At 47.7% G+C, this 27,199-nt stretch overlaps 1 protein-coding gene across 5 annotated transcripts; it reads right to left on the bottom strand.

Annotated features, from left to right (window-relative positions):
* Window positions 1-735: 735 nt before the first annotated feature.
* Window positions 736-26,781, bottom strand: PEX7 (peroxisomal biogenesis factor 7). 5 transcript variants are annotated; one of them, XM_078616423.1, is made up of 12 exons: window positions 26,682-26,757; window positions 23,221-23,357; window positions 22,879-23,045; window positions 20,786-20,843; window positions 18,841-18,991; window positions 16,185-16,262; window positions 15,198-15,306; window positions 13,893-14,002; window positions 12,921-13,034; window positions 11,588-11,643; window positions 6,613-6,712; window positions 736-2,897 (listed from the first exon to the last, which is right to left on the bottom strand). In XM_078616423.1, exons 3-12 carry the CDS (start codon window positions 22,997-22,999, stop codon window positions 2,826-2,828), a joined length of 969 nt encoding a protein of 322 aa, XP_078472549.1. In that variant the 5' UTR covers window positions 23,000-23,045; window positions 23,221-23,357; window positions 26,682-26,757; the 3' UTR covers window positions 736-2,825. The 5 variants fall into 5 exon arrangements, with proteins under 5 accessions (XP_078472549.1, XP_078472550.1, XP_078472547.1 ...); XM_078616424.1 differs by lacking the exon at window positions 23,221-23,357 and having other exon boundaries at window positions 26,695-26,781; XM_078616421.1 differs by lacking the exon at window positions 23,221-23,357 and having other exon boundaries at window positions 26,682-26,765.
* Window positions 26,782-27,199: the final 418 nt, after the last annotated feature.

Here is a 27,199-nt window from a genome sequence, read left to right as displayed (position 1 = left end):
CTCATGGTCTAAGTCGAAAGCCAGCCAGCCTCCAAGCCCCTGGAATTATTTTGGCTGCTGAATAATGGTAGCCATGGTCTGGGCCCAGCTGATGATTACGGGACATTTCACGGATGGATTTTTTGACACAGCAAATGGGAAAGGCACACATTGACATCTAGTGATTTCTGCTGCTGTACATTCCAAAAGACTTGTTTATGTACTGCATGTATATCATGCACCTGATCGTATCCGATCTTGGAAAGCGAAGCAGAGTGAAGCATGGGTAGTTCTTGGATAAGCGACCGCCATGCACAACAACAGGTGTTAAAGCGGTTGTAGGACTGCCTTATGGACAGCAGTGGCCAGTGAAGCAAATTTAATTGTAACATACTTCTATGCTCCCGTGTCTATGCTGTATGCCTCCACCAAACTACACCAACCAGTGTGAGGATGTAGTGGGAAGGCCCCATCTAGCAGTCGATTGAAAAAAAGACTGACTATACCATGTACATATATTAAAAGGTGCATATATATGTATGTACTTGGGTGGAGTGGTGGCACAGTGGTCAGCGCACTGGCAATTGAAGTCAGTTCAATTTCCAGCCACGATAAACATCAGTGGCGAGCTTTGTCTCGTTATCTGAACTGGTCCAGGGCTCCCTTCAAAGCACACCAACCAGGAATGGTGAAATACGGCCCTTCAAACCTGACGACAGACACGGTAGGTATACAGAGGCTCTCTTACTGCAGCAGTTTGATAAGGGGGTAGTATTTTAAAAGGGTACAGTTATACTTATTTAAAGTGCATCACAAGGTACATTTAAAGCATCTTCTGTGTGTCGATCACATAAATAATTTTACTGACATTAAATGTCACCATATGCAAAACAAAATTCGGCAAAAAACAATTAATCTCTATTTCCAATACTTAATTTTCAAAAATGTTTTTTACACACGCCATCATATCACAATGATGTTGTATTATCTGCGCCTCATTAACATTCATCAGTTTAACATATCCAGCAATCAAGAGTCTGATTCTCGGCCACATTCATATTTGTGAAATACTTCCACGGGATGAATCGATGCAACAGTAATTAGCACAATATGCTTCGAACCCAACGACTGAGTTGGATTCCCAGCTACAGACACCATCGGTAGCGAGCAATATCTGAATTGGTCCTGGGCCCCCACTTCTCCAACCTGCACTGACCAGCAGAGGTGGGACAAAGTCATTGTTATGCAAGTCCAAGTCGAGTCGCAAGTCATCAAATTCATGACTCGAGTCTGACTCGAGTCCAAGTCACATGACTCGAGTCCACATCTCATAGGTGGGACAAAGTCATTGTTATGCAAGTCCAAGTCGAGTCGCAAGTCATCAAATTCATGACTCGAGTCTGACTCGAGTCCAAGTCACATGACTCGAGTCCACACCTCTGCTGACCAGTATGGTGAAGTATGGTCAAACCACCTCCATATGACATGGTGAGGTATTATGTATTACTATGCGTGCTTAGCCAGGAAAGCCCGACCTATTAACCTATTTATTTTTATTTTATACCAGGTAATGTCCACATAGATACGTCGCTTTTTTCATAAGCTACCTGGCCACAAACTGATAGCTCAACGAAGTGGCTTATCATGGGGAAATTCACAGCAGCCAAATCCTCGTAAGAAGAGACAAATCCAGGCCGCCACGGGGAGAACACGAAGAAAACTCCTGCAACACCAGGCGAGGCGGACAACATCTCGCCACCGTGGCGGCCCATGCCGTCTCTGGCAAGTCTTTATTTTTTTGCAGGAGGGGGCGATGGCGCTGCTGTGTGATCCCAAATGAGTAAATTGTCAGGTAGAAATTTCCAGCACTGGAATCTTTTCCCAACACCAGTTCCATTGGGTCATTTATTTTAGCTATGTGACGAACCCTGAACCCTTCTCTGTATGCTCGTTGAACTTCTTTCACACCGTACGTAGCCAACCGTGCTAATCTCTCCGAGGCACGAGTGTTACCACTGCGCCAACATGTCTTCATCCAGCAGTGGATTGTTTAATTTCCACCACCGACTGTGATCCACAGCCCGGGTGGAGGGTGGGTGGAGAGGCGTGACGCCAACGCGTCGCACGAACCCGGGTTCGACGCTGTGGGACGCGGGTGGCACCACGCGCGCAGTGACGTCACCACCGCGCGCGCGCACACGTGGTTAACTCCTCTTGATGTTTCATCATCACCATCATCATCAGACGTGTTCTTTCCACTGTTGGATGAAGGCCTCCCCCCCCCCCACGTCGTCACCAGAGTCCTGCAATGCCACCGCGTTCCATTTCGTTGTTAACCCACGCGCGACGAGATCCCATCGCTCCACCGCTCACGTCCCGTGTCGCCACGCTCGCGATGTGTGGAGGAAACTTCTCAGTACTCGGTAACGGCATTCACAACGACGGCTGAGTGAACTCACAATAATCTTTCCTTTGATTATATATACAGGGGGAATTTGCAACAACACCACAAGAAATGTGCCTCTGCGCTCTGGAGACCACCTGGAGAAGATTCCAGGCACGCGTTGACAATGATGGTGAACAAGTGGAGACTTTTTGAAGCTATTAACAGACATTTGCTATCACGTCACAGTGTAGTATTATCCGTTCATTTGTCATTAAAAACGATAGTGCCATATGAGTGTTAACATTTTTTGAAGCACCCGGAATAAAAAGAGCGAAACAAGTCTAATACTGATGGCAGTGACTGTGACGGCAATTTTAGCGGCAATGCCAACTGCGATGTAGACGGGGCGGGGGGAGAGGGAGTTGGAGAGAGGACGGTCATAGATCATTGGTTCCATAGGTCAGCTTGGAGCGGTATTCAGACACCCAGGAACGTACACACGCACCGTCTCATCCCAGGCGCAGTCCGCCACCTGCAACCACCCGAGAGGGAAGGAGACAGGGAGAGAGGGAGAGAGGGAGACAGGGAGAGAGGGAGACAGGGAGGGGGGGGGCATTGTCAGTGGGGAATCATCTGGCCGGGCACCACCCCCAAGGCTGCGAGTTGGGGCGCAACAGAGCGCTCAGAGAAATCGTGAATTTGAATGAAGCCCGTGAAATCGTGGAAGTGGCTACAGAAACACACGAGATTGGGCGCTTCCTTTATTTGCTGTCCAAAGTAGCATAGGTCAAGTGGTGAAAATACAACTCGAAATTTGAAATACAACTTTGCATTACAAAAACACCTCTGGATTTTCAATGCACTAGGCGGGGCAATCCCAGTGGTGTGCAGTCGGTGGGAGGGAGGGCAGAAGCGACACTGGGCTGTCCCCCCCCCATGCGAACCGGTCGCCCCATATTTAGATTGTTTCACTTTTATTCAACCAGCTAAAAAAAAAAACCCCTTGAGGTTGAAAACCCTCTTTTGCGAGGGGGACCTTAAATCACTTCAAATTTATTGGAAATGTCACAACACTTGAAAACGATTTAGATTCACCAGTTATGGTTATTAATAAAAAAAACTAACATCTTTCATAAAAAATTAAAGGAAATGTTTTGGTGGGCACTGCCCCCACCTGACCACATGACCTTTCCATCAACGGTGTCCCCCCGCCCCCCCACTCAAAAAGTACCGTGCCAAATTCATATCCTAGACCACGACACACAGAGCGCAACACCTGCACTCTGAGAGCAGATCGATGAATCGCCGTGCGTGTTATCACTGCTCAAACCTTGTTGCCGGTGCAGAGAGAAAAGACAACCCTTAGTAACGTCACAACAAACGCGACCGGCGGTGTTGGCCTAGCGAGGCAGCGCGCGAGCGGTGTTTGAACAGCAACCCCCACCCCCTCCACCCCTCGCCCCAGCCCCCCCTGTCGCGGCACGGATCACTCCAATGTGTCAACGCCTGTCAAAAATCCTCAAAGGCGTCTTTCTTAGCGCCACGGCTCTTCGCCTCGGTTTTCCAATTAAATTACCAGCCGCGCCAAACGGGAAGGGCGGTGACGCGCCAACGCTGGCTGGCGGTTCCGTTCGGCGAGGCGGCGCTCCCCGGCCGCTTGGCAAATATTTCAACACGTGCCCCTCGCCTGCCACCGGCCAGCGCCAGCCGCCTATGCGTGGCCGCTCGCGAGCGCCGCGTGGACACAACCTGCCGGAAACGACTAGCCAAGGGCGGCGGAAACTATCACGGTCTCACCGCTACATTCGCTGATGCGAGCTGTTAACTACCTCGCCTGGTATGCAGGAAGACAAAGCGTGTCTCTCTCCCCGTTGTCACGGCGGATTTTTTCTCCGGGTCGCCCGGTTTTTTCCCTCCACATTTTGAATCAACATCACGTGTTTAGAGTATTTGGCTGCTATAAATTTCCACGTGATAAGCCACTTCGTTGAGCTATCAGTTTGTGGCCAGGTTGCTTCTGAAAGAAAAATTGCTTTATAGCTGAGTGGGCCTTACCTGGTATAATAAAAATTGCTTAGCTGATCACAGCTTAACAAGTAAAACATTTTTTGAGTCTATATGCAGATTAGAAACCATTCTATTATTTCGTATGGCAATATATTTAGGAGCTAAATGACCACGTCAAGGTGTGCTGGGCACGAGGAGCGGGCATCACGAGTGAGTCTGTGTAGTTTTTCTATTCCTCCTCCGTCGAAGCAGCGCAGGCTACAGTCGTTTACAATGCGCTCCACAGTCAGTGTCGCATGGCCACGATCGCACTGCTAAAAACCTCTTCCGCTGAATGCAAAACAATTACTACGACATAGAAACAGAGTACGGAGCACAATGGAGAGGGCCTTTTCAAATGCGACAATTTGCCCGGATGCTGTGATTCATCCTTGTTTCAACATCACCGCGATGTTGTTCCTGCGGTGACGTTCACTTATTCCCTTTTTGTCCTCCCGTTGCCGCGCACCTGGCGCAGGTGCCAGTCAGCCGGGCGCAGCGACGCCACAAGAAGAGAAAAGAAACAACACTCCGCCACGTATCCTATCCCTCTTGACGCATCAGCACGAGCATTGTTCCAAACTAAAGATGTTTAAAATTAATGAATGAATACGTCATCGGCTCTTTCCTTTAACTATAACGGTGATACCAAACAACAACAAAAACCCGTGCATGATTGCTGATCGAGCAAAGGTCAAACCTCATTTCCCTGGGGTGATTGGGCTTTTTGGAGTGCAGCTGCCAAGCTTTGGAATTATTTGCCTTTGCTAATAAGCCAATCAGAACCATTAGATATGTTTAAGTCGGCCTTGAAAACCCAACTCTTTCGATTGGCCTTTTCCCCCGGCTAGTTCTGGCCATTTACCCTGCATGGTCTGTCTGCTTCCTGCTTAACATGCACGGGGCACATTGGGATCTACGGATGAAATGCGCCTTACAAATACAAATAATTATTTATTAACTGATACCCTGGACACGCTTACAAAGGAGATGTTCAATCTCAAGGGACAATCGAGGTGAAAAGATGTTGATACAGAGAAATAGCATCTATAGAGCAGAATATAAAGCTGTAGTGCTACTATGGTGCCACCCCCACTGTGGCCCCCACCTTCATCGACCCACACCGACCAGCGTGGTGAAGTACGGTCAAACAACCCCCACAACCTGCACGGCGTGGGAAGGGGGGGCTAATCCAGCAGTGGATTGACAAATGTCCATGCTTGTACGTACATACAGGGTGGAGCGGTGGTGCCGCGGTTAGCACACTGTTATGAACGACGAACCACGTGGCCTGCGTTTGATTGCTATAATCAGCTGACATCACCGCCCCCCACGGTACAATGACCAGCGTGGTGAAGTATGGTCAAACACCGTGAATGACCACAAGGTGTGGAAAGGCTTTCATCTAGTCGTAGATTGAAAGAAGGCTGGAAAGTATAATATTTTATACACACCAAAGAATGACAGAGTGCATTAGGAAAAAGGGACTGTATAATTATATTAGAATTGTCTATAAATGGCAAGCCTCAAAGATGGATTTTATCATAAGTGCATTTTTTATATTAAGAATTTAGTTACGGGGTGGTGTAGTGGTTATCGCTCTGCGCCATGAACCCAATGTACCTAAATTCAATACCCGACCACAGTAAACAGCATTGGCGCGTGATATCTGGACCTGTCGTGGGCTTCCGCTTTGTCAACTCATAGTGACCAGTCCAGTGAAGTATGGTCAGGCAACTCCCATGACACACAAGCTGTTGGGAGGCCTTCATCTCGCAGTGGATTAACAAAGGCCTGAAAATCCATCAAAATTTGTTAACACACAGAACCTCAAAAATTGGCTCATGGGCAAGCACTGACTAAAGAATTGCCCGATGCGCGAGTGAGCAATTGGGTGGAAATCACCTCCACGAGATGCCATAAGCCAGGAGTGGAACTTCCATATTCACATGACAGGGCCCAAATAGAAAAACCACGAATGGATAATCACAAAACATCGCTGACCCGCCCAAACTGGACATCTGTGAAGAAGAGCTGCATAGGTTATCGGATTCCTCCAGTCTAAATATTCTAATTATAATTGCCATCCCAGGCTATGTAACATGCCATCCCAGGCTATGTAACATGCCATCTGGGTTTGGCAGCGCATGCTCCCACGGCCTCTTATCGTTTAAGGCTGAGCACCTGATGCGCGACGTTACCTGCCCAGGTGTGTGAATGCTGAAGTCGAGGCCACAAACAAACTCCGTGTGGTGTTCCACCGTTTGGAGCAGGGGAACGGGCGCCTGGAAATCCCAAAACCTGCGAAAGGAGACAAAACCAGACCAAGTGACCACACCAGCAGTGTTCATTAAGTCAGCATGTTTTAGGTATTTATATTAGTTCGTAGATTTAAGCTTGGTCCACGCTCCAAAATCAAATTTTGGAGTAAAATTACGTCGGCATTGAGGCCCTATAAAATAAAAAGTTATCCAAAACTTGGCAGTGAAGAGCAGAACTATAGGGATTATCCTTGGCGGCCAAGATGATGACGTCACGCGACATGTGCTCGCCCCCCCCCCTCTCGATGACGTCATCACACGTGACCTCACCCCGCGACGTCACACGTGGTGCGGCGTCACGCGACATCACCTCGTGATGAAAGCTGGGACATATCGTCTACAGTAGCAACCGAATACATTCGAGGACCGTTGCACGATGGAGAGGGTTAAGAGAATCCAATCCATGTGTGCGCGTGGTTTTTCTTCCTTGTTATTTAAAAATGTCAATTACACAAATGCATTTTTGTTGAACTAACATCAGGGATTTAAAAATAAGTATTTATACACATTTCCGACGCATGGCACACTATAACAAAACATACTGCTCGACTGTACAGGCTGTACGCATTTCATGTTAAGGCAGTTCTTCATTTTAATAAACTAAAGAGGGCTGGGAAAAAGTGGGGGTTAAGCGGCTAACATAAAGGAGAAAAAAGATCTGTGTGTATTGTTTGAGAGGGATATCATACAATTTCAAGGCCATTTTTCTGGGGTTATCGAGTCCAGCTGTGGGCATTAATGATTTAATGTGTTTCGAAGGTGGCACACCGAATCCGAGTTGTGAGCTAAAAATCACAATTTTGTGCAAGTACTACAAACGAGAAGAATAATCTACGGCTTTTGAAGAAGAAAAAATTTGATGTTGTCACTTAAACTGTCAAAAAACTAAACTAGTTTGTATTTTACCAGGTAAGGCCCAATGAGCTATATAGCTTGTTTTTCAGAAGCAACCTGGCCACAAATGATAGCTCAACAAAGTGGCTTATCAAGGGAAAATGTTTCGTAGCCAAACTCCAAACTTACAGGCGTCAGGGTCTGGATCGAACTCCCGACCTCCTGCATATCAGGCGAGGAAGTTAACATATCGCCACAGAGGTAGAGCAATGAGATCGATCGGTCGTTGTGCCGAGCGAGATAGTTGCTCGCACCGCTGGAGCATTTGGGATGGTGACGGCGTGGGGAGGCCTTCGTCCAGATGTGGATAGACAATGGCTGATGATATTGACGATTCATAGTGCGTGCATATCTGCGCTCTGGTCTTGTGAGAATGGGGATATAATACATGAGGCCTGGGTATGGCTAAGTGAGTTTTATTGCACACTGTGTTAAGTGGAAGTCGTTCGCTTGCCAGAATTCATCGCTGTCATGATTCTGACTCGGTGGGAACATAAATCTGCGAACTTTGTCTCGCGTGAAACGTTTATCTTTTTAACCCTTAGGACGATGATGAAGTATTTGAAGTTCATGTGTTCTCCCTGTGGTCGCGTGAATTTTTCTCCGGGTCCTCCGGTTTTCCTCCCCACATTGAGAATCGACATTACGCATTAAGAATAGTTGGCTGCCTTAAATTTCCACAAATCAGCCACTTCGTTGTGCAATCATTGGTGATAGCCAGGTCGCTTCTGAAAAAGAGCTTTATAGCTCAGTGGGCCTTACCTGGTGAAATAAAAATGGTTTAGTTTAATAGCTTTAGTTTAGTATGGGCCGACAAGCGGCCGCTCCGTCAGCGGTCTGGTCCATCGAATCGTACGGAATGCAAAACGCGCCGGTGTGGTGCAGTGTGCCGCCGACAGCGCTCTCTCCCATGCCGAACGCTGCGACTGCAAAAAAAATCGGTGGCGGTGACAAATGGAGCCCATTCACAGCGAAGGCGACAACGCTCGTTTATTATCCTTTTATGCGGCCGCACCGGCCGCTCAAAAAAGCGTCTCGCGACATGGAAGGGGCAGCTTCCTGCTCCGAGAGATAAGCAACTTCCCCCGTTGTCCGTGAGCGAGAAAGAAAAATGACGCGAGGTGCCGGCATCGGATCGGCGCTCAAGCAAACGGCACAAACGGCGCTCCCGGCGCCGTGGTTCTGCGCGGCGGTGGGCGGCGGTGCGAAGCAACGCAAAGAGAGGGCTCGGGACAACGCCGCCGCCGCTGCCGCTTCGGGATGCAACGATCGCGGGATTTGTTCACGGCTTTGTATCGCGTAGCAAAGGGCTTTTATTATTATTATATTCGTAGGCCGTGAAATTAAAATAGCTCCCGGCAAAAGGCTGCAGATGTGAAAAGTACAATAGAGTCATTCAGAACGGAACCTGTGAGAAAAGACTTGGAGCGAAGAGATGCATGTTTTACGAAGTGGGCGGGGGGGGGGGGCAAAGATGAAAGCTCAAAAATATCATGAATAGCCACTCTTGTTGATATGAAAATATAAAATACCAACTAAGTGTGCATTGAGCATTACATGTATGAACTGACGTTTTTTTTCGATAATTTTGTTAATGTATTTTTATAGTCCTGTAAAAAGGTTGCACTTGATGTCAACAGGGAGTGGAGTTTAGTCACACGTGCTGGTGATAGTTGAGACACAAGTTGCTGTTGTTGAGAGGCTGTTTGCCTGATTGTTTAATCAAGGATTTTTTATCGTTACGAGACCTCGGACGAAATAATTCTCAAGGTGCCAAGGTGGCGAAGAGAAACAAAATAAACACAACACTGAATATTGATATTAATAGCACTGCTATTAAAATAGTCGGTCGCGGCTGAATGAGTTCACATAGTTGGAATAAAACATTCGAGCTGCACTTTACGTGTAGAAAATGCAGCTATATTACACGGATAAAGGTGCAGGCCTGCAATGTTCAACTCATGCCAAGGCTGGCTGGAGGACCTCCACTCGAGGGATCTCCAGACAGTCCCTGTGGAGGGTTTTAGCTTTCTCTGCAATCACACCACGGCAGAAGCCCAGATATGTTCTATAGTTGAGAGTGTATATACTAGTAGTCTTAGATTTATATTGGCTACATGTATTTTGAACTTCTTTGCCACCGTACGTAGCCAACCATGCTAATTGGAGGTGCGGGAAATTCATGGGAGGCAAATCCCTTGCTCAACTGATGAACATAACCGTAGACTTCTAGGTGTTTATCAGGAGATTGTAAAGCAAAATGGAAGTTTTGGCTGTCCCCACCCTACGAGTAAAACCAATCAACGACCAGGCCATAGGCTAAGCTTATAGTGATGCCACATTTCAGACCATCAGAGTTTCGGTCACACAGTCACAATCCTCTACATGTACTGTGTAGTAATAGCAACGCCATGTCAATCAAGGAGGCTGTTTGACCGTACTTCATGCTGATCAGTCAGTGTCGGTTAGAGAAGGGGACGCACCCTGGACCGGTTCAGATATCACTCGTCACCGCCGTGACCGGGAATCGAACTCGGGTCTGCAGCTTCAAAGCGCCGCTCGCGAACCACTGCACCCGACGATGGCGAATGTAACAATTCGCTTCAAAACGGAAGCTCAACAATGAAAGCCACGAACGAGCACTCGGGACTCGCCGCTGCTGCTGCTGCTGCTGCTCGCGCGCGAGCGGCGTTACCATGGCGACATTGCGCTCCGTGCCGCACGCACAGACGCGCGCGAAGCGAGACCCCCGTCCGACGGTCGATGTGGCCAAGACAAAATGATGAGCGCGGAGGGCACTCGAGTGCGAGAGAGCCCCCATAGCCAGAACGGAGAGTCCCGCGCATCCATTGTGACAAAAAAAGATAAAAACCGAGCGCAAAGGCGAGCTCTCTCCTCCCCGCATCTGAAATAAGATCCGGGTGGGCGCATTTGTCAGCGCCGCAGATAAAAAGGCACTCGCCGTAGCGGCGATACCGGCAGTGCATTCATCGTTCCAAATGTCACGCGGAGGTAAAGAGCCTCCGCAAATGAAGAGCGCGGCCGCCCGTGTCGCGTGGAAGTGCGACGGAAAAACAATCTGCGCCGAAGCCCACGCACGCAACAACGGACGCGAAATAAAAGAGGGGCCGTATCACTTACAAAAAACCCATTTTAAACGTTAAACACGTCCGTAATCTGAGGTTGCTATTTTCCATTTTACGAGTAAAAACATTAAGCCCAACGCGTGTGTTAATTGAGTAAATATTCAATGCTGCACACCTGTGTTTATATTTTTTGTAAATTTTCAACAATGTTGCATTCAAAGATCTTACACGTTCAAAATGTGATCTTATCCACGATGTTTTGAAGTGGAGAATACAGCGTTAGTAACAAAATACAAATGGGGCCGTATCTTCTCCTTCCCACAGTTGTGGGAAGGATGGGATGTGTAAAAATACATCTTTTATGTTATTCATTTTGTTAATTTGATTAAAAGCAGACATTTAACCAGCCGAGTGGTGATGGTTGTGACGACACCACCCATCTCGTTATTTAATTTAATTCTGATTGACTCAAACGTGACTTGAAGTTTAAATTGTATTCTTATAATAATAGCTTCTTATGAATTAGCCTATAGTCGAATTGTTTCATGTGTTCGTATGAAAATATTATTTAAACATTAAGAGTCAAAAAACCTGTATTAAAAGGTTAACAATGTAACCACCTCCAGCCCCTCTAAATATCTACTCCCCACTGCTGTCATTAGAGAGATAAGAACAGAGCACGGAATATGGAACAACGCAATATCCGATTCACAAAAATGAAGGAGGCATCGTCACGGCGATGCACCACTCCGCTAATCCTGACGCAATCATCCGGGGGTTCAACCACCTCACCGCACAATTACAGCTGTTGGCCTCCATCAACACCAGCAGCCACACAAAGAAGATGTGGCGAGAGAGACAAGGCTTCTGCTCACCTCACTGAGAAGTCGTAAGAGCAGGAAGCCAAGACGGTAGGCTGAAATGGAGAACACTGCAAAATAGAAACACGTTGCGTTAAACGAGCTGGTGGCCTCACTTTTACGGTGGCGACTGATGATCGTTAATGAGCCAGCGTGGAGCTGGGGCAGAAAGCTCCGCTCATAACCGGAGGCCCCAAATCCTCGCTAGGGGGGTCGACTCAGTGGACGACAAACTGTTTGCTAAAACCCAGTTGAGCTTCACTAGGTAATGAACTCGGATCTTGAGTGGAGTTCACGCCCTGACTAAGCTCAAAGCAAGTTAGAGTGAAACGCCGTCATGCGTTGATGTTGAACTTTGTCATGAAGTCTTTAGCCACCAGTGAGGCGGTTCATCGGTCACGATTCGATTTCGGCACGGATAGAAAATATCTTTGTAAATGTGATAATCTTGTTGGGTGGGGGAGGGGCTCATGGAAATAATTGTGGAACAAAACCGCGACCACGTGGCCTAACCCACCCATGGCTGTGAGAGTTGTAAACATGTATCCCATTGGCGATTGAATTGGATTAGTTCAGGTTTGCGATCCATTTCAGGATTTTTTTTTTTACGCAACAGTGAATATAGTCAATCAATTACAGGTTTCCCTCGCTTTATACGAGTAATTTTTTTAGAGATTTTGCATACATGCGGCTAACCCATATCCACCCAAAATTCGCTACATCTGGGTTTAATTCACTCGCATGCGGCTATGCAGTCGGAAGTGCGACAACGTTGTGTGTGTACTGCATCACCCCCTACTGGCAGGTCATAACGATTTGCAGGCCGGTGCAACGTGTACCTTGTGTGCCAAACAGGGAAAACGCTGTCAGTGGAGGATCTCCTTGGCTCGACTGCACTAGGGCACTGGAGCAGTTGACATGAGTTGCGATGGAAGGCAACCGAGTTGAAAAGGTCACACTCATTACACACAAAGCGCTGACCACAAATGAACCACAATACCTTGCCGATCTCGTCAGGGAGCATAAACCATCATGCAGACTCTAGTCATCTTTGCAGCAGATTTTGTCTAACCGTCGAACAAAGATGGTCACTGCATTGCGTGCTCTAAGATGCACTTCTGCGGCCGTCTGGACCGCTCTTCCTTTCGATAGGAGTGCTGTGCACTTTTAAATCATCACAGATTGAAAGCTCATTTCTTTTCAACTGCTTGTTGTGTTTAGTTTGCTGTCCTTCCCCCACACCTCCGATAAGCGCGTTTGGCTACGTACGGTGTGAAAACATTTAAACACACATACAAACGAGCCATTTAAACAAACGCCATAAAAACCTAGAATCTGAAACCCTTACCCTGACTCTCCGTATCGCATACGAGTGTCCGAGCAGGCTAAACACCGGCTGCCGGATGTTTCGCAGGTCCCAGCCGCGGATGCCACAATCCACGGCGGCAGAGACCAGCAGATTCTGGAAACGTTCACGGGAAAACATTTTTAATTTTTAATTAAAGATGCAAGTAAAACAAAAACCCAACGGTTCGCGATGCAGAGACACCTGCGGCGTTACCCCAAGTTGTTCGACAAGATGCATCGACGTGACATCACAAGAGCAGTCTGGCTTGAGTGATTACCCGGGTTTTTTCATTCAAATTTAAGATGCAGATTATATTGGCGTCGTGTTATGAGAAGGAGCATCCATTTGGATCTCTCGCAGAAGTAATGTAATCCTTCATGTTAAGAGAACGGTCCATGGAAGCGGACAACACAGAGCTACCTCTGAAAGCCCTTCAAGTGACCTCTGGTGTGAGGTTTTTTTTTCAACGGTTTTACTTAACTTGACTCCTGTGCCATGGTCAAATCTTGTAATGAACATTTAGTCTACTTCCTGTTGTCTAATAAATTCCACATTTTGCACACGTACTCAAATCCGCTGACAATGCACGCCTGTATCAAACTCGGAATAAATTAATCAATTAATTCGCTACTTTAAAGCAATTTACATTTTGTATGGGCGCCTTATTATGTAAATATATGTGTGTAGGTCAAAAACGCCGCGGTCCCTAAACTCTCGAATCGCTTCGTCCAAGAAGCAGGCGCCACGTGTCTCAGGCGACCGCAAATTAAACCGTTGTCTAAAAAAAACTTTTTAAAGGAGTTATTCAGTTGTGCGGTCATCGGTAACCATCAACTCTCTCTACTTAACAACCCAGATTAAACACAGGTGGATGCGCGGGATTCCAGCCCAAGATCTCAACGGCGCCACGTCCTCGGACCTGGATCTCCGTTTAGCTGGTGGCTGTAGCGCTGCACGACCGCGTGCGGTCACCTGGTCGTACTTGCACCAATCGCAGCTGAGGACCTCCTCCTGGTGGGCGGGGATGACGATGCGCGCCGCGTGCGGGCTCTTCACGTCCCACACTCGCAACGTCTGGTCGCCTGGCAAGCGGCGCGCACGCGCACAGCGCGAGAGAACATTCAGCCCAACGAGCAACCCATTAAAGTTTATTTTGGGGGGTTAGATCGCGTGAATATAAATGTGTCGTTAAACCAGCCGGCACCGGACACAACCAATCAGTAAGGTTTGTCACGTAAACAAAACGTGCCAATTAGTTTCTAGTTCAGCACAGCGGTGTGTTGGGGAGTAAACCCACAACATTTACAATTCCAGCACCGTGACGTTTCGCCGGTAATTACAACCAGCCTCATCAGGCGACAGCACTACGTGTTAAACTGACAGTGAGTAATGTCCGCGCAGGAAGGAAGCCACCCGCCCTCCCCCCTGCTGGCTGGCCAGCTGGTCGGCCGGAGCAGCACAGCGATTGCGGCAAGCAGATTGCGCTTGGAAAGAAAGCAGAGGGATCCTGGGATAGATAAAAAAAGTAGCACGTTCTGGAATGTCAACAGCTGTTGCCTTATGGAAAGGCTTGCCTCTGATGAATATGAAAAGTTTTTTTTATTTAACCAAGTAAGGCCCACTGAGCTATTGAGATATTTTTCAGAAGTGACCCGGCCACAAATGATAGCTCAACGAAGTGGCTTATTTAAAGCAGCCAAATACTGGTGTTTCATTCCTGTTGCTGTTCCCCCTGTTGTACCGTTCCCATCCTGCTGTAATGTGCACCGATGCACTACTTTATTGAGGACGAAATTGGTAGGTAAAAGAAAGATTTATTGAGTAAACAGACATTTAACATACTCTTAGGTTTTTTCGGTAAAGTCACGTAGGTAAAAATAAATGACAAAAATAATAGAAATAATAATAGAAATAAAATTATAAATCACGACGTTTCGGAGGCAACACAAGTCTCCGTCATCAGGTGGGACCGTCACAGCTAGATTTACTGTATCCAATCTAGCTGTGATGGTCCCACCTGATGACGGAAACTTGTGTTGCCTCCGAAACGTCGTGATTTATAATTTTATTTCTATTATTATTTCTATTATTTCTATTATTTTTATTCTACGTGACTTTACCGAAGAGTATGAATCCTTGCAGTCACGAAAGCTTCAAATCTAGAAGACATTTAACACTTCCACACCTCATCAACGATTACAAATGTAGCGGATCTCTCCTTGCGGCCTTGCGTTAACTCATCGCGGCGCGTTCCTCCGCGAGCCGAACAATGCCTACCGGACGCGGAGGCGAAGCACGACGGAATGTGCGGAGACCACACGGTGCTGTACACGACGCCCTCGTGCCCGCGATACTCGGCCAGAGACGACGGGACCGCGGGGTCCCACTGCGGCGGTAAACAACGCCACGTTCAGCGGAGCCACGCGTCACGAAATAATACCGTCGTCGTTGCCACGACCGATCCAGCGCTGCGTGAAGGCCTCGCCGGGCCGTCTCGCCCATCTCTCAGTTTCGCGAACCGATCGGTATGTGAGAATGTTCAAACTCGATTTGTTACACGACAACCGATTACATACAAAATACATGGTTCGAAAATTTGACAGGCCTTGCCCACGAGCGGATAATGGCCTCGTCACGGTCTATTGGTTAAGGGAGCTTGTATAACCGTGCATCATATCTTCTTATCTTCCCTTATATAGATTTAATATATATGTAAAAGGGAAATTTGTGAATATGTGTGACTGTTCGAAATGTTTAGCATACTTCCCGACATGCAACAAACTTGAAATTTGGCATGTGGGTAGCTTCCAGACTGCACACAATGCAAAAAGTATAAAAATTTACTTCTGCATTTTGGGGGGGGGGGGGGGGGGGGCGCAATAATGGATATATGGATATATTTTGCACGGCAAGTGAGCGGTGACGTCACATCTGTGATGTCACCCACATGCGGCAGCGTCACGCAGTGTGCCTGCTGACGTCACGCATCCCCCCCCCCCCACCCTCCGCGTAGGCCGTGTACTAATCCAAAACAAGAATCCAAGTCTCGGGCGAAGCCGGGTAGTAAAGCTAGTAGATTTATAAAGCGCCATACACCAAGGCGCTTTACAACAATTGTAAAATTGTACAAAATGGTCAGCGCTGGTTGGCGAAGGTTGGTAAAAGGCAAAATCGATCGTGTCTCTTTGTCTTCCATGCGATTATCGACAACGCTATAAACCGAAATGGAACAACACTAATTGTGAACGAGACGTGCTCACTCACCACTCTGGCCGTATGGTCCCATGATCCCGACACCACGAGGTTCTCCCCTCGGGTCTGGCTCCAGTCCACGCTGTAGACCTGCGCCCATCATCATCATCATCATCATCGTCGTCGTAATCATCAACGAGCGGTCACAAATTCACACAAACGGAAACGCGCTGCAATGCAAGGTGAGCACGTATTGAATGGTTGCTTGCGTTGTATTTTAGATTATGTCCCGAGTCGATACATAATTAAAATTTTATATTACCGGCAAATCAAAGAATGAAGGGAAGTGAAAAATGTTTAAAGCATTCATGGAAAGTGACCACAGAACAATAATCACCCCAAAACAAAACAGTGCATCAAACAGAGGTCAGAACTCAAGCGATTTAAATCAACCATATTATTGACCTCTTTGTAATCCAATTAACTTAAATGGTGCGCCATCCAATAACATTCAAAAATAAAACGTGAATGCTCACGCCAACACAATTGGGTCCCTAATGGAGCTTATAGATCGCCGTGTTGTTTTTAATGGGTTGATAGGGGAAATAAATGCATAAATACCACATATCTCCACAATCTGTTTTGACTTCAGAAAAAGGCATTTGCCGCTGCGGCCCTTACACCAACGGCTAATAGTGCCTCAGGATTTGACCCGTCCGCTAATGCATTTTTACGTTTTTCAATCTCGCTTATCTGTAACGGAGGCCGATAAACCCATCGCACAGAATGAATGTCTCATCCCAGCTCTGCCACTGTGGGTCACGGAAACCACGATGCCCTCGTGATGAATTAACATTCCCAATACAGGTTCCTCCCACCCATGCAGTGGTATGGAGAACGCATGTGTGTACGTTGAACTTCTTTCGCACCGTACGTAGCCAACCGTGATAATAGCAGATGCAGGGGTTGAACAAACTAAAACACAAAAAGCAGTTCTCAAAAAATGACTTTTTTTTTATCTAGATTTTAAAAAGCATAGCGCCAGTGGCTTCCTAATATCGGAAGAGCGTTCCGCACGGCTGCAGAAGCGCATCTGAAAGCACGCGACGCAGTGACGTGACGATGAATGAACATTCCTAAGACAAGTGTCTCCCACCCACCCACGCAGCAGTAGTGGGGATAGCGCATGCTGACAAAGCTGTGCCTTCAAACACAGTCGTAAAATTTCCTTCAACACATTTTTTTAAGACCTGCCAGCGACAGGAGAAGAAGTCCCTTTCAGCACTTTCCGCGTACTATCCTGGATCTTTGCCAGAACGGTAACTTTTGTTTGGCCATCTCATGCCAAACTAAGTCTGAACTCCTTATATCGTTTAACTCCGAGCCGAGTAGTGTTTGACAGTCGCTGAGATATTAACTCAAGACTTCCCTCGCCCATTCACTTTAAACTCTCGCGGCTCACAAGCTAATACAGCACAGAAGCTGGATATTGACTACCTCGCCTGGTCTACAGGAGGTTGTGGGTGCGATCCCGACCCTGACGCCTGCTGTAGATTTGGAGTTTGCGTGCCTCTTTTCCCATGGTCGCGTAGATTTTATATCCGGGTCCTCCGGTTTTTCCCTCCACATTTATGAACGTGCATTTAGAGCATTTGGCTGCTATACATTTCAACATTAAGTTATCAATTGTGGCCAGGTGGCTCCTGAAAAGGATCGATATAGCCCAGTGGGCTTTATCTGATAAAAAAAAAAAATAGCAGGCGTAGTAGTGAATATGTGGCGATGTATATGGAGTCACGGTCGTGTAGCGCCAGTACCGAGAGAAGAGTGGAACTGCGTGTGTAAAGTCTCTCTCTAACGCCAGAGCGAGTATGCCATGGAAAGTCTCTCTAGGGGGCATAGCCCTGGTGACGGTGGGAGAGAGGTCGGGCGAGGACATGGTCCATACTCTTTTTGGTTTTTTCGGTAAAGTCACATAGGTGAAAACAAAATAAAAAATAAAACTAAATTAAATCACGACGTTTCGGAAGCAACACAAGCATCCGTCATCAGGTGTGACTGCTCCAGCAAAAATTACTGTAGCATATGAAGAGGGCTATTTAGAGACACGTGTTTATATCGGGTACTAGGGGGGGAGGAGCCAAGGGGTCGGGGAGGGGGCATGCTGCAGGCCTGTGGCGTCGCGGGCGGTTGGGCAGGGCATTAGCTGAGTTAAGCCGATTACCATCTTATTTTTTTGCGATGCCATGGTACTCTGAGTGAACCCGAGAGGGCACGTGACCGGACGAGGTGGCAAGGGGGGCCCAGGAGGGGGTGAGAGGGACACGTGATGTAGGGGCCAGAGGCTTCGAGAAGGAGCCCATAAAAGCCGAATCCCGGGCCCAACCGAAGCTGTTTATCTCTGGGAAGAAATCCGCTGTCTTCGTTCCTCGCTCCTCGGCCTTCGCGCACGTAGACCAGGCAGCGTCTAAGCTGTCCTGGTCCGACTGAAGAGTTATCCTATCGAGGGTGCGTGTAGTTAGCCGTGGCGGTCACCACCCTAAGTCGTTATCCCGTAATGTTCTTTGTTACCCTGTGGTGATAAGTTAATAAATGTGTTGCCTCCAAGATCAAGTGTGCGCCTCGGTTGAACCCACGACAAATATAAGCACATTCCACGTAAGCACATTTTCTCACAGCAGCAAAAACACAACACACGAGCACGCCTGCACGTATCCCCCAGCCGCACCTCTTTGCTGTGGCCCTGGTAGACTCGCAGGGGCCCCTCAGGCTGCGACGTGTCCCACAGCTGCAGGGAGCCGTCGCCAGAGCCCGTCACCAGCACGTGCTCATTGTCCTCGCTCCACGCCACGTCGAAGAGGCTGTCGTTCCACTCGAACCTGCGCGAGCGGCACGCGCCGCCGCCGTCATACGCGCGTTCCGCGTAGATTGAAAACTGCGGCCGTCTGGAACGCTCTTCCGTCCGATTTCAGGAGACTACTGGAGCTACGCACTTTTAAATATCGATTGAAAGCTCATTTCTCTAGAACTGCTTTTTGTGTTGAGTTAGTTTCCCTTCCCCCTGCACCTCCGATGAGCATGGTTGGCTACCTACGGTGCGAAAGAAGCTCAACGTACAACACGTTCAAGTCCACGCATGTCTGCACACTCAGACGACTGCTGGATGTGCATATGAACTTCTTTCGAACCGTACGTAGCCAACCGTGCTCATCGGAGGTGTGGCTGATGATGAACATCTTCGGCCACGATAAACCCACAGCGAGATGAAGGCCTACCCAAGCCACCGTCATCTCTCACGAGCCTGCGATGTGATACTCCACCCAACACCTGCACTGGAGTTGATTTCAATCACTGTGACTCCTCCGTGGAGGTCCTCTAAGACGTCTTCCACTCCCTGGCAGCTACTCCCATTGTTAATATTGACCATCGGCGTACATCCCTGCCAGCGGACACATCCTGCCCAAGCCCACTCACTTTTATTTACAGTTTGAATTATGCCTTGACCCAACGTGTGTTCTCAAATCCATGTTCCTAATTGGTGGATCATGCTCATCTCAATTTGGCAGTCCTGAGCCCATGTGGGAAATTCCACATAACCAAAGTTGAGATTCTTACGTGCATATAGAGTGGAACATAAAGAGCTTAAGAGGTTGTGATGGTCAATGATATTAATAAAAGTGGCCATTGATGTTCATAAAATATTTGGGAACCGAGCGCTCACTGCTGTGATAATTAAACAGGACATTTAAACAAAGACACATCCGTCAGAGCATGACTTACGGTGCTTTATCATTACTAATAATAATAATTCACATTTATAATTCGCAATCCATCCTAGGATCCCAATGCGCAAGACTAGATCACCGAAACCTTTTCGTTGCAACCTTTGTCACCTTACGAGCCGTACACAGCATTATTGCAATCGCACCTCACTTAAGACATCATATAAACATACTCTTAGGTTTTGTCCGTAAAGTCACGTAGGTAAAAAATAATAGAAATAAAATAATATTTCTATTATTATTTCTATTTTTTTTTACCTACGTGACCTTACCGAAAAAACCTAAGCGTATGAATCCTTGCAGTCACGAAAGCTTCAAATCTAGAATTATATAAACATTATATTAAGTTTCCTTTTGTCCCCGTGATGTGCATGCCCCATTTTTTTCTACAGCATCAAAAGATGCAGTTGTATTTAGTTGTTACATGAATGCCATTTGGACTCAAACTCACTATAGCTTGCTTCCGCGTGATAGATCACGCAGCTGTTATATGTTTGACACCCGCCCTCTGGTAAGGTCCGCTCAGGAATTACTCCCTGGCTTCATAATAACTTTGTGCGTTCACAGAGCTGCGTCACTCACGCAAAACAATCTGTTTCTCAAGAACAACTCTACACAATCCACAACCCACGGAGGTGCATTTTTATTCACGTGTTTTCAGCCACCCAATGAGGATTTATATGTGTAGGAGGAAACCAGAGCACCTGGAGGAAACCAGAGCACCTGGAGAAATCCCGTGCGTGCGAGGGAGAAACACTCTATCCCATACAGAAGGGCCAGATGACATTAACCCTTTCCCATAAATATAAAGACCCAAGACTGCGAAGGGCTTTATAAGTGGAAGGATTCTTGATCAACATGTGGTGTGTGTACAGACACATGTGGGCATACCTCCGCAGTTCGGTAATTCCCTCTGGGGTCTGGTGCAGAATCAAGAGGCTCCCAGACCCTGCGTGCAAACCACACGCCACACACGCATGAGCTCAGGCACAAGAGTTCACATGGGGTTTCTGCATTTGCACAGCCATTTTTTTAAGTGGTTGTCATTCAGGCTCTGGTGGAAATTCTAACGAGATGTGACGTCTGATTATAATCCAAAGGGGACGCTGCATTGAGTTTGATAAAAATACAGCTCTCTGATGTGTTTGTATTGCACTGCATGTTGATGTCCGACGATTCGTTCCACATTCTGGGAGCTTAAACCCAGTCCGGTGCTGGAAGCTTCAACACGCACCTGTTGAAGGTCCCGGCAGGCGGAGCGAAACGTCGGACATCGTACTGAACAACACGCGGTATAAAGAACATCGTCAAAAATCTACTCAATATTATTGATAAAAGTTCGTCCAGGGTTGGGATCGAACCCAGGGCCACCTGCATCCTAGGCGAGGGAGATAACATCTCGCCACCATCCACTACTTTGCTTGCCATCAGGCATGGTCTATCCACCGCTAGATGAAGACCTCCCCATGCCGTAAACCTGTCCCTTACGGTCCAGTGCTGGTGCCACCCATCTCACTCCCGCATGTCAACTGATCTCGTCGCTCCATCTCCGCAGTGGTGGTCTGCGTGGATTCCTTACTCACTTTGGCCACCATTCCGTCGCCCGTTTCATCCATGAGCCATCACACCATAAAGGGACGTGCGTCCAGTATGATGTCTCTTCATTTGTTTGTGTTCCCCGACAGGCGCCTATGACAGTGACCTCTTCTATGAATAGCTCTAATGGGGTAACAACCAGTTCTTTGTAAGAAGACCTTGCATCTTTTATATGAGATGGGCAATTTCCCAGGTAGGTTTGGCCTTGGATATTGTCCACGAGGCAGGCAATGCAGCCACATTATAAATACAATATGCCTCTCAATCACCCCATGCAGGAATGGGACATCAGTTTTAGAGAACAAGCAGTGCTAATGTAAATCATTCCAAAAGGATTACCAGTTGCCGGTAAGTCACACCCATTGAATGTTGGCGATAACATCTGTTGAGGTTAAGTTCAGCCCTCACGTCTTTTCGCTCCGGAAAGTTCGGCGCACGCCCAAATGTGTCATCTGCGAACAATAACTCCCAACAAACCTGGTCGCACAACCAAACGCACCGTCCGGATAAACGGACGCTTGCCTAACTTTGGCAATAAAACACAATGTGTTCATGAACCTGTCTGTCCTGTTGAGTGTTATCCCCCACACCCCGAACGATTAAGTTGTTTTTCTGAAGGTCCTTCAGTTTCCTCCCACATGCCAAACAATTAGACAACAATAAAATCACGCACGTGTATGGATTGTGTAAGGCTTCACAAAATGCGTCTGTCCCTGTAAGTATCTGGACGACATTTAATGTAAGTTGCTGTCAGGGGAAAACAACGCATCGCTGAAATAGTCATTTTTGTGCTGGATTGTGTGTCCAGCTTTTGGGCAACCCTTTAAACAATTTGGCCATTTTTCTATAGAGTAAGTCCCCAATAGGAATGCAACATTGAACTTAAGTTTCATATATATTCCATGATCTTTGAGATGTATCATGACCCCATGTTATAGACCAACAGTGCCAACGAGCTATCGACGCTGCCAACCTCAGTTGAAAGCAATGAAAATAAGTGTTGAAATTTACCTATAAAATACCGCCTGTATAAGCAAACTATATTTAAATGTCATTGTGCAAGGGTGAAGCTATCACTTCACTCTCTCGCACAACGCAGACTTTATATTTCCTGAAGCTGCAGTGGACGATTTACATCACACGATCACACACACCCCGTGTGCTGCCGCTCGGTGTATATTTGGCACCTGTTACTATTTCAGGAGGCACCCCTATGCTGTGCGACCCTGCCAAAGGGGTCACGGAGTTCACGTGATCTCTCGCAGCGCGTGAATAACAACAACAATCACAATGGCGGAGAGGGACCAAATTCAGGCGACAAAAACGCAATTGTCTCGCTGTCGGGGGGAAGAAAAAAAACGGCGTGCCGCGTAGCCTCCGGCGTTTACCGGCGATGCCAAAGTACTGCGATGCGGCGCACGCCAGCTGAGCGGGAAAGAACGGAGAGAACTTGACGGAGTAGCCGTGACGCGCCGGGACACGGAATGTCCGCACGCCAGACTCTGCCATGGGGCCCTCGTGTTCGGCGACAGCGCGGGGCGCTTACATCGCGGACCTGCAGCCCGTCACATGCACGCGATTATTTATATCCACCTTCGGTCAGGCGGGCTCTCGGCGGAGCCACGCGGCGCGCGCACAGAGACACGTGATGCGGCGTGGAGAAGTCGCGCAGTTAAACCGAAAGGAAATATCGTTGAATCCGACGGCTGCTGAGCTTTCGTCCGGACTACCGTGTTCCAGGAGGACGTGTTCAAGCATGGCGATCGTAGAGGAGCTTTGGCCGCATCTTAAATGAGCTCGGTGCGGTGGCCTCGTAAAACTCTGCCACCGTGTCGCTGGATGTTGTCGACGACGGCGATTCTAATTCCTTCACAATGCGTTTGGGCGAGATCCCAAACGTGTTAAAACAAATATATTCAATATTACATTAACAATGCACAATGAATAATCATAACCTTGACATGTGATCATATATGATAATCGACAATGTCTGAAGTTGGTTGTGAGCCATTAGTATTTAGTTAGAGGACACAACATGTTTAAACTTTGCAGGGGATTTTCTAACGGTAAAGACAAAACCATGCAAATGTATTGTTGCAAGCATTGAATTAATATTCTGATTTGAAAAATAATGTATTTACTTAAAAATGTATTTTGGTCTTCTAGCATTCACTAACATTATTTACTTATAGCTATATCCTACTCATATTATGTTAACGAGTAAAACATATTTATTATGAAATGTATGTTACCAATATAATTGTGAGTTGTTTCTTAACCTCTTCCCATGCCGATGACCTATATGTACGTCATCGTATAAGTCATTGGAATGGAACCAGAAGAAAAGGCCATGCAGGAGGGCGTGTGGCACAGTTTGGCCATAGCTACCGTAGAGTGTGGTCGTGTCGCTACAGTTCGCTGCGGCGAGCACAATGTCGTTACGCCTCTCTAAATACAATGAACGATGAACCGCTTGCATGTTCCTAGAGATTCAGCGATGAACGTGACACCCCACCCTGCAACTTGCAGTGCGTCTCGGAACGGGTTCATGTGAATCAGAGATTAAGAAGTGCTGTTACTGCAAAATGAACCAGCTATATTTACACCGAACACATTCTAAACTTTGTACTAATACCCTATCAGAAGATTGATGGGACGCCAACAAATAGAAAACACACCTATTTTAAGATAACCTTTGTTTGATTGATATTTGACATATAAAAAACTTGAGTAGATGACAGTCTGCGTCTTATATTGGCAATGTATGCCTGCTGTGCGCATCTGGCCTCATGTCTGCCCGTGGCGTCAGGTTCCGTGGATGTGTACAGCATGGAGGGGACGACGTCTGGTGACGTGAGCCAGGCACAATTCATACCCTCACGCTTTGACCAATGCACAGATGCTCGAGATGTAATTTACAGGATAATTTAAAAGCATGGTGGATGTGTACCGTGTCTGGCCCTTCTATTAACTGACACGGCAACCTGCAAAGCACACAAACCAATCGAAAACCAATCGAGAAACTAAGTGCTATGAACACATGGGTCTCACATGGGTACAGCACATGCCTGTGATCCTGTGCTTTTGGAGATGAGGGTTGGTGGATCACGCAGAGATTTGAAAAACTCCCATGTGCGCTGTGTTGTTAAGGTGGGCAGGAGATAGCAGTAGAGAAAATACATTGTGAATTGATCTGTGCAGAGCTCTGAATGTTAGCCCCTGGAATGCACGTGCTTTCTCTCGGAAGCTGGGTTTCCTCTCCTAAGCTAAAAACTGATGAATTCAATTGGCCACATATATCAATTCACGAACCTCTGCCAAAAATATATTGAAATTCTGAGGATTTACTTGGAAAAGCGCATTATTATTATTGTTTCCTGGATGACATAAATAACATTACTGATGTGGGAATGTTTAAATAATAACCGTGACATATAATTGCATGTAATAATCGACAATGCTTGCATTTATTTTATTTGTTATCAATCGCAGCAGTGTTTTGCAAACTAGAATGTTTTCCACTGTGTGGGATTGTCCAAAATTCACGACAAATATCATCTATAATATAGGTTTTTAATATTTACGCGATTTAAACCAAAAAAACTATAATATGGATCAACCACACCACGATCAATACAAATTAACTGGACATTTTAACGGCAAGAATTTTGGCATAAATCTACCACGTGGCCTAACCCAAAACAAAATGTATGGATCACACACACACACACTCGTGTTGATACAATGATAACGATGCCGACCATGTCTAGAAGATATCATTCCCCATCCTCGAGCGAGTGCTCCTGGTTTTGGTGGTGACGATGACAACGATCCACTCGTCACATCTGCGCCGAAACAAACCTCGGCATTGCAGCAGCTGCCTGCATATTTGTAGTTTGTGTGAGTCGCTCTCTCTCTCCCCGTGGACGCGTGGATTTTTCTCGAGGTCCTACAGTTTTTGCCTCCACATTTAGAAGCATGCTTTATGAGAGCATTTGACTGAAATACATTTCCACGTGATAAGCCACATCCTTGGGCGATCATTTATACAGCTCAGTGGGCCTTGCCTGGTCAAATAAAAGAATGGTTTCAAGTGTATGCTTGAGTACAGAGAAAATAGACACACGGTCCTGCAAATGAGTGTGGATGTTACTGTCACACAAAGACCCCACCGCCACCGCATGGCATTAACAGACTGTTGGGGCAAGTGCTGCGATTGAGCATCTATGAAGGCCGGCATAGTCATTGTACACAGTGCACGTCAGCATGTGTAGACAACAGCACCGTGTACTCATCTGAGGCCGAGTCGACCTAGGGGAGGGCCCACCGGGAACCTGTTCAAACAATTCGCCACGAGTAATATTGGTCGTCGTTGAGCGGTAACCGAACTCGGGTTGACGGGTTCGTATCGCAGCGCGCTAACCACTGCGCCACCGCTCCCCAGACACGCGTGGCGACCACGCCACCTGGTGGACGCGCGGCTGAGTGAGGGGGTTGGAGGGCCACGCTGCGATGGGCACGCGCGTTTCTCCAGCCTGGCGGTACGGGTACAATCACAGTCGTATGCATATAACCCAAGAATGCTCAGCCATCATCATCATCGTCGTCGTCGTCGGCCAAGGTCAATCCGCATCAAAGCGTCGATATCTCTCACGATCATGCGATGAACGAGCTGATTTCACCGCTCCATCTCCTCGAAAGACGTTGTCTCGGACCCCAACAGTCTTAGCGATGCAATGGACATTCAAACACCACTGCAGGCGAGATGCAACACTGCGTTCAGTAAACCACAGAGGACGGTGCAGCCCTCAAAAGTTCTTGCAAGTTCAGGCACGAATCGCGCGTCTGCCAGGAGCGAGCTCTCGAGTTGGCCCCTCCACAGGGTGTTTGGCCTACTCTTCCACGCCGACAGAGGCGGTGGGGCCCCATGCTGCGCGGCCGACCGCGCCTGGAGACCCGACAGCAGGCGGCAGGCAGCGCGGGTACAGTGCGGGTCGTTAACGTCACTGTACGGACTGCACTGTGGACGAGCGCGCAGCCAAACCACGTGGCATCGCTTCAGCTCGCGATACAGTTTAATACATTTTCACGCGTTGATACATCATGCACGTAAGTGTATAGATGTGTGTGTAAGTGTGTGTGTGTGTGTCGATGTTTTGAACTGAGAAAAACAAAACCGTGTCGCACTTACACCCGCGACTCGCCTGGGACTGCGACCACTCGGCCCACGGAGACCCCGGCGAGGTCACGTCATCGCGCAACGCGCCGTGACGGCATCGCGCAACGCGCCGTGACGGCATCGCGCAACGCGCCGTGACGGCATCGCGCAACGCGCCGTGACGTCATCGCGCAACGCGGCGTTACGTAATGCGCAACGTCACGTCGAGACGCGTGACGTCGTCGCGCACCGACTGTGACGTCACGCGTGAACACGCCCTTCGCTTCATTCGATGACCAATGAACGACGCCAACGCGTTCGTCGGTCACGCCTCGCGCTCTGGTCCTCTCAATTGCACACGAGAGACGGAACATTGCCCGAAACGTCGCTTGTAGTCATCGCCGTCACCACGATCCGTGGGCAGATCGCCCCTAGGAGGTGTCGCCATTTGTCTCTTCACGTTCCGCTGTCTTCAGGTTGCCAATCTGGTTACAGTCGTGGCCACGTCTCCCTCGGCACCGATCTCTGATGGCGTCGTCGTCAACCCATTC

The sequence above is a fragment of the Lampetra planeri genome, chromosome 50, assembly GCF_965212315.1.
Source record: "Lampetra planeri chromosome 50, kcLamPlan1.2.h2, whole genome shotgun sequence".
NCBI classification, from domain to species: Eukaryota; Metazoa; Chordata; class Hyperoartia; order Petromyzontiformes; family Petromyzontidae; genus Lampetra; species Lampetra planeri.
The sequence above is the reverse complement of the archived record's forward strand: the minus strand, read 5'-3'. Positions and strand labels throughout refer to the sequence as shown.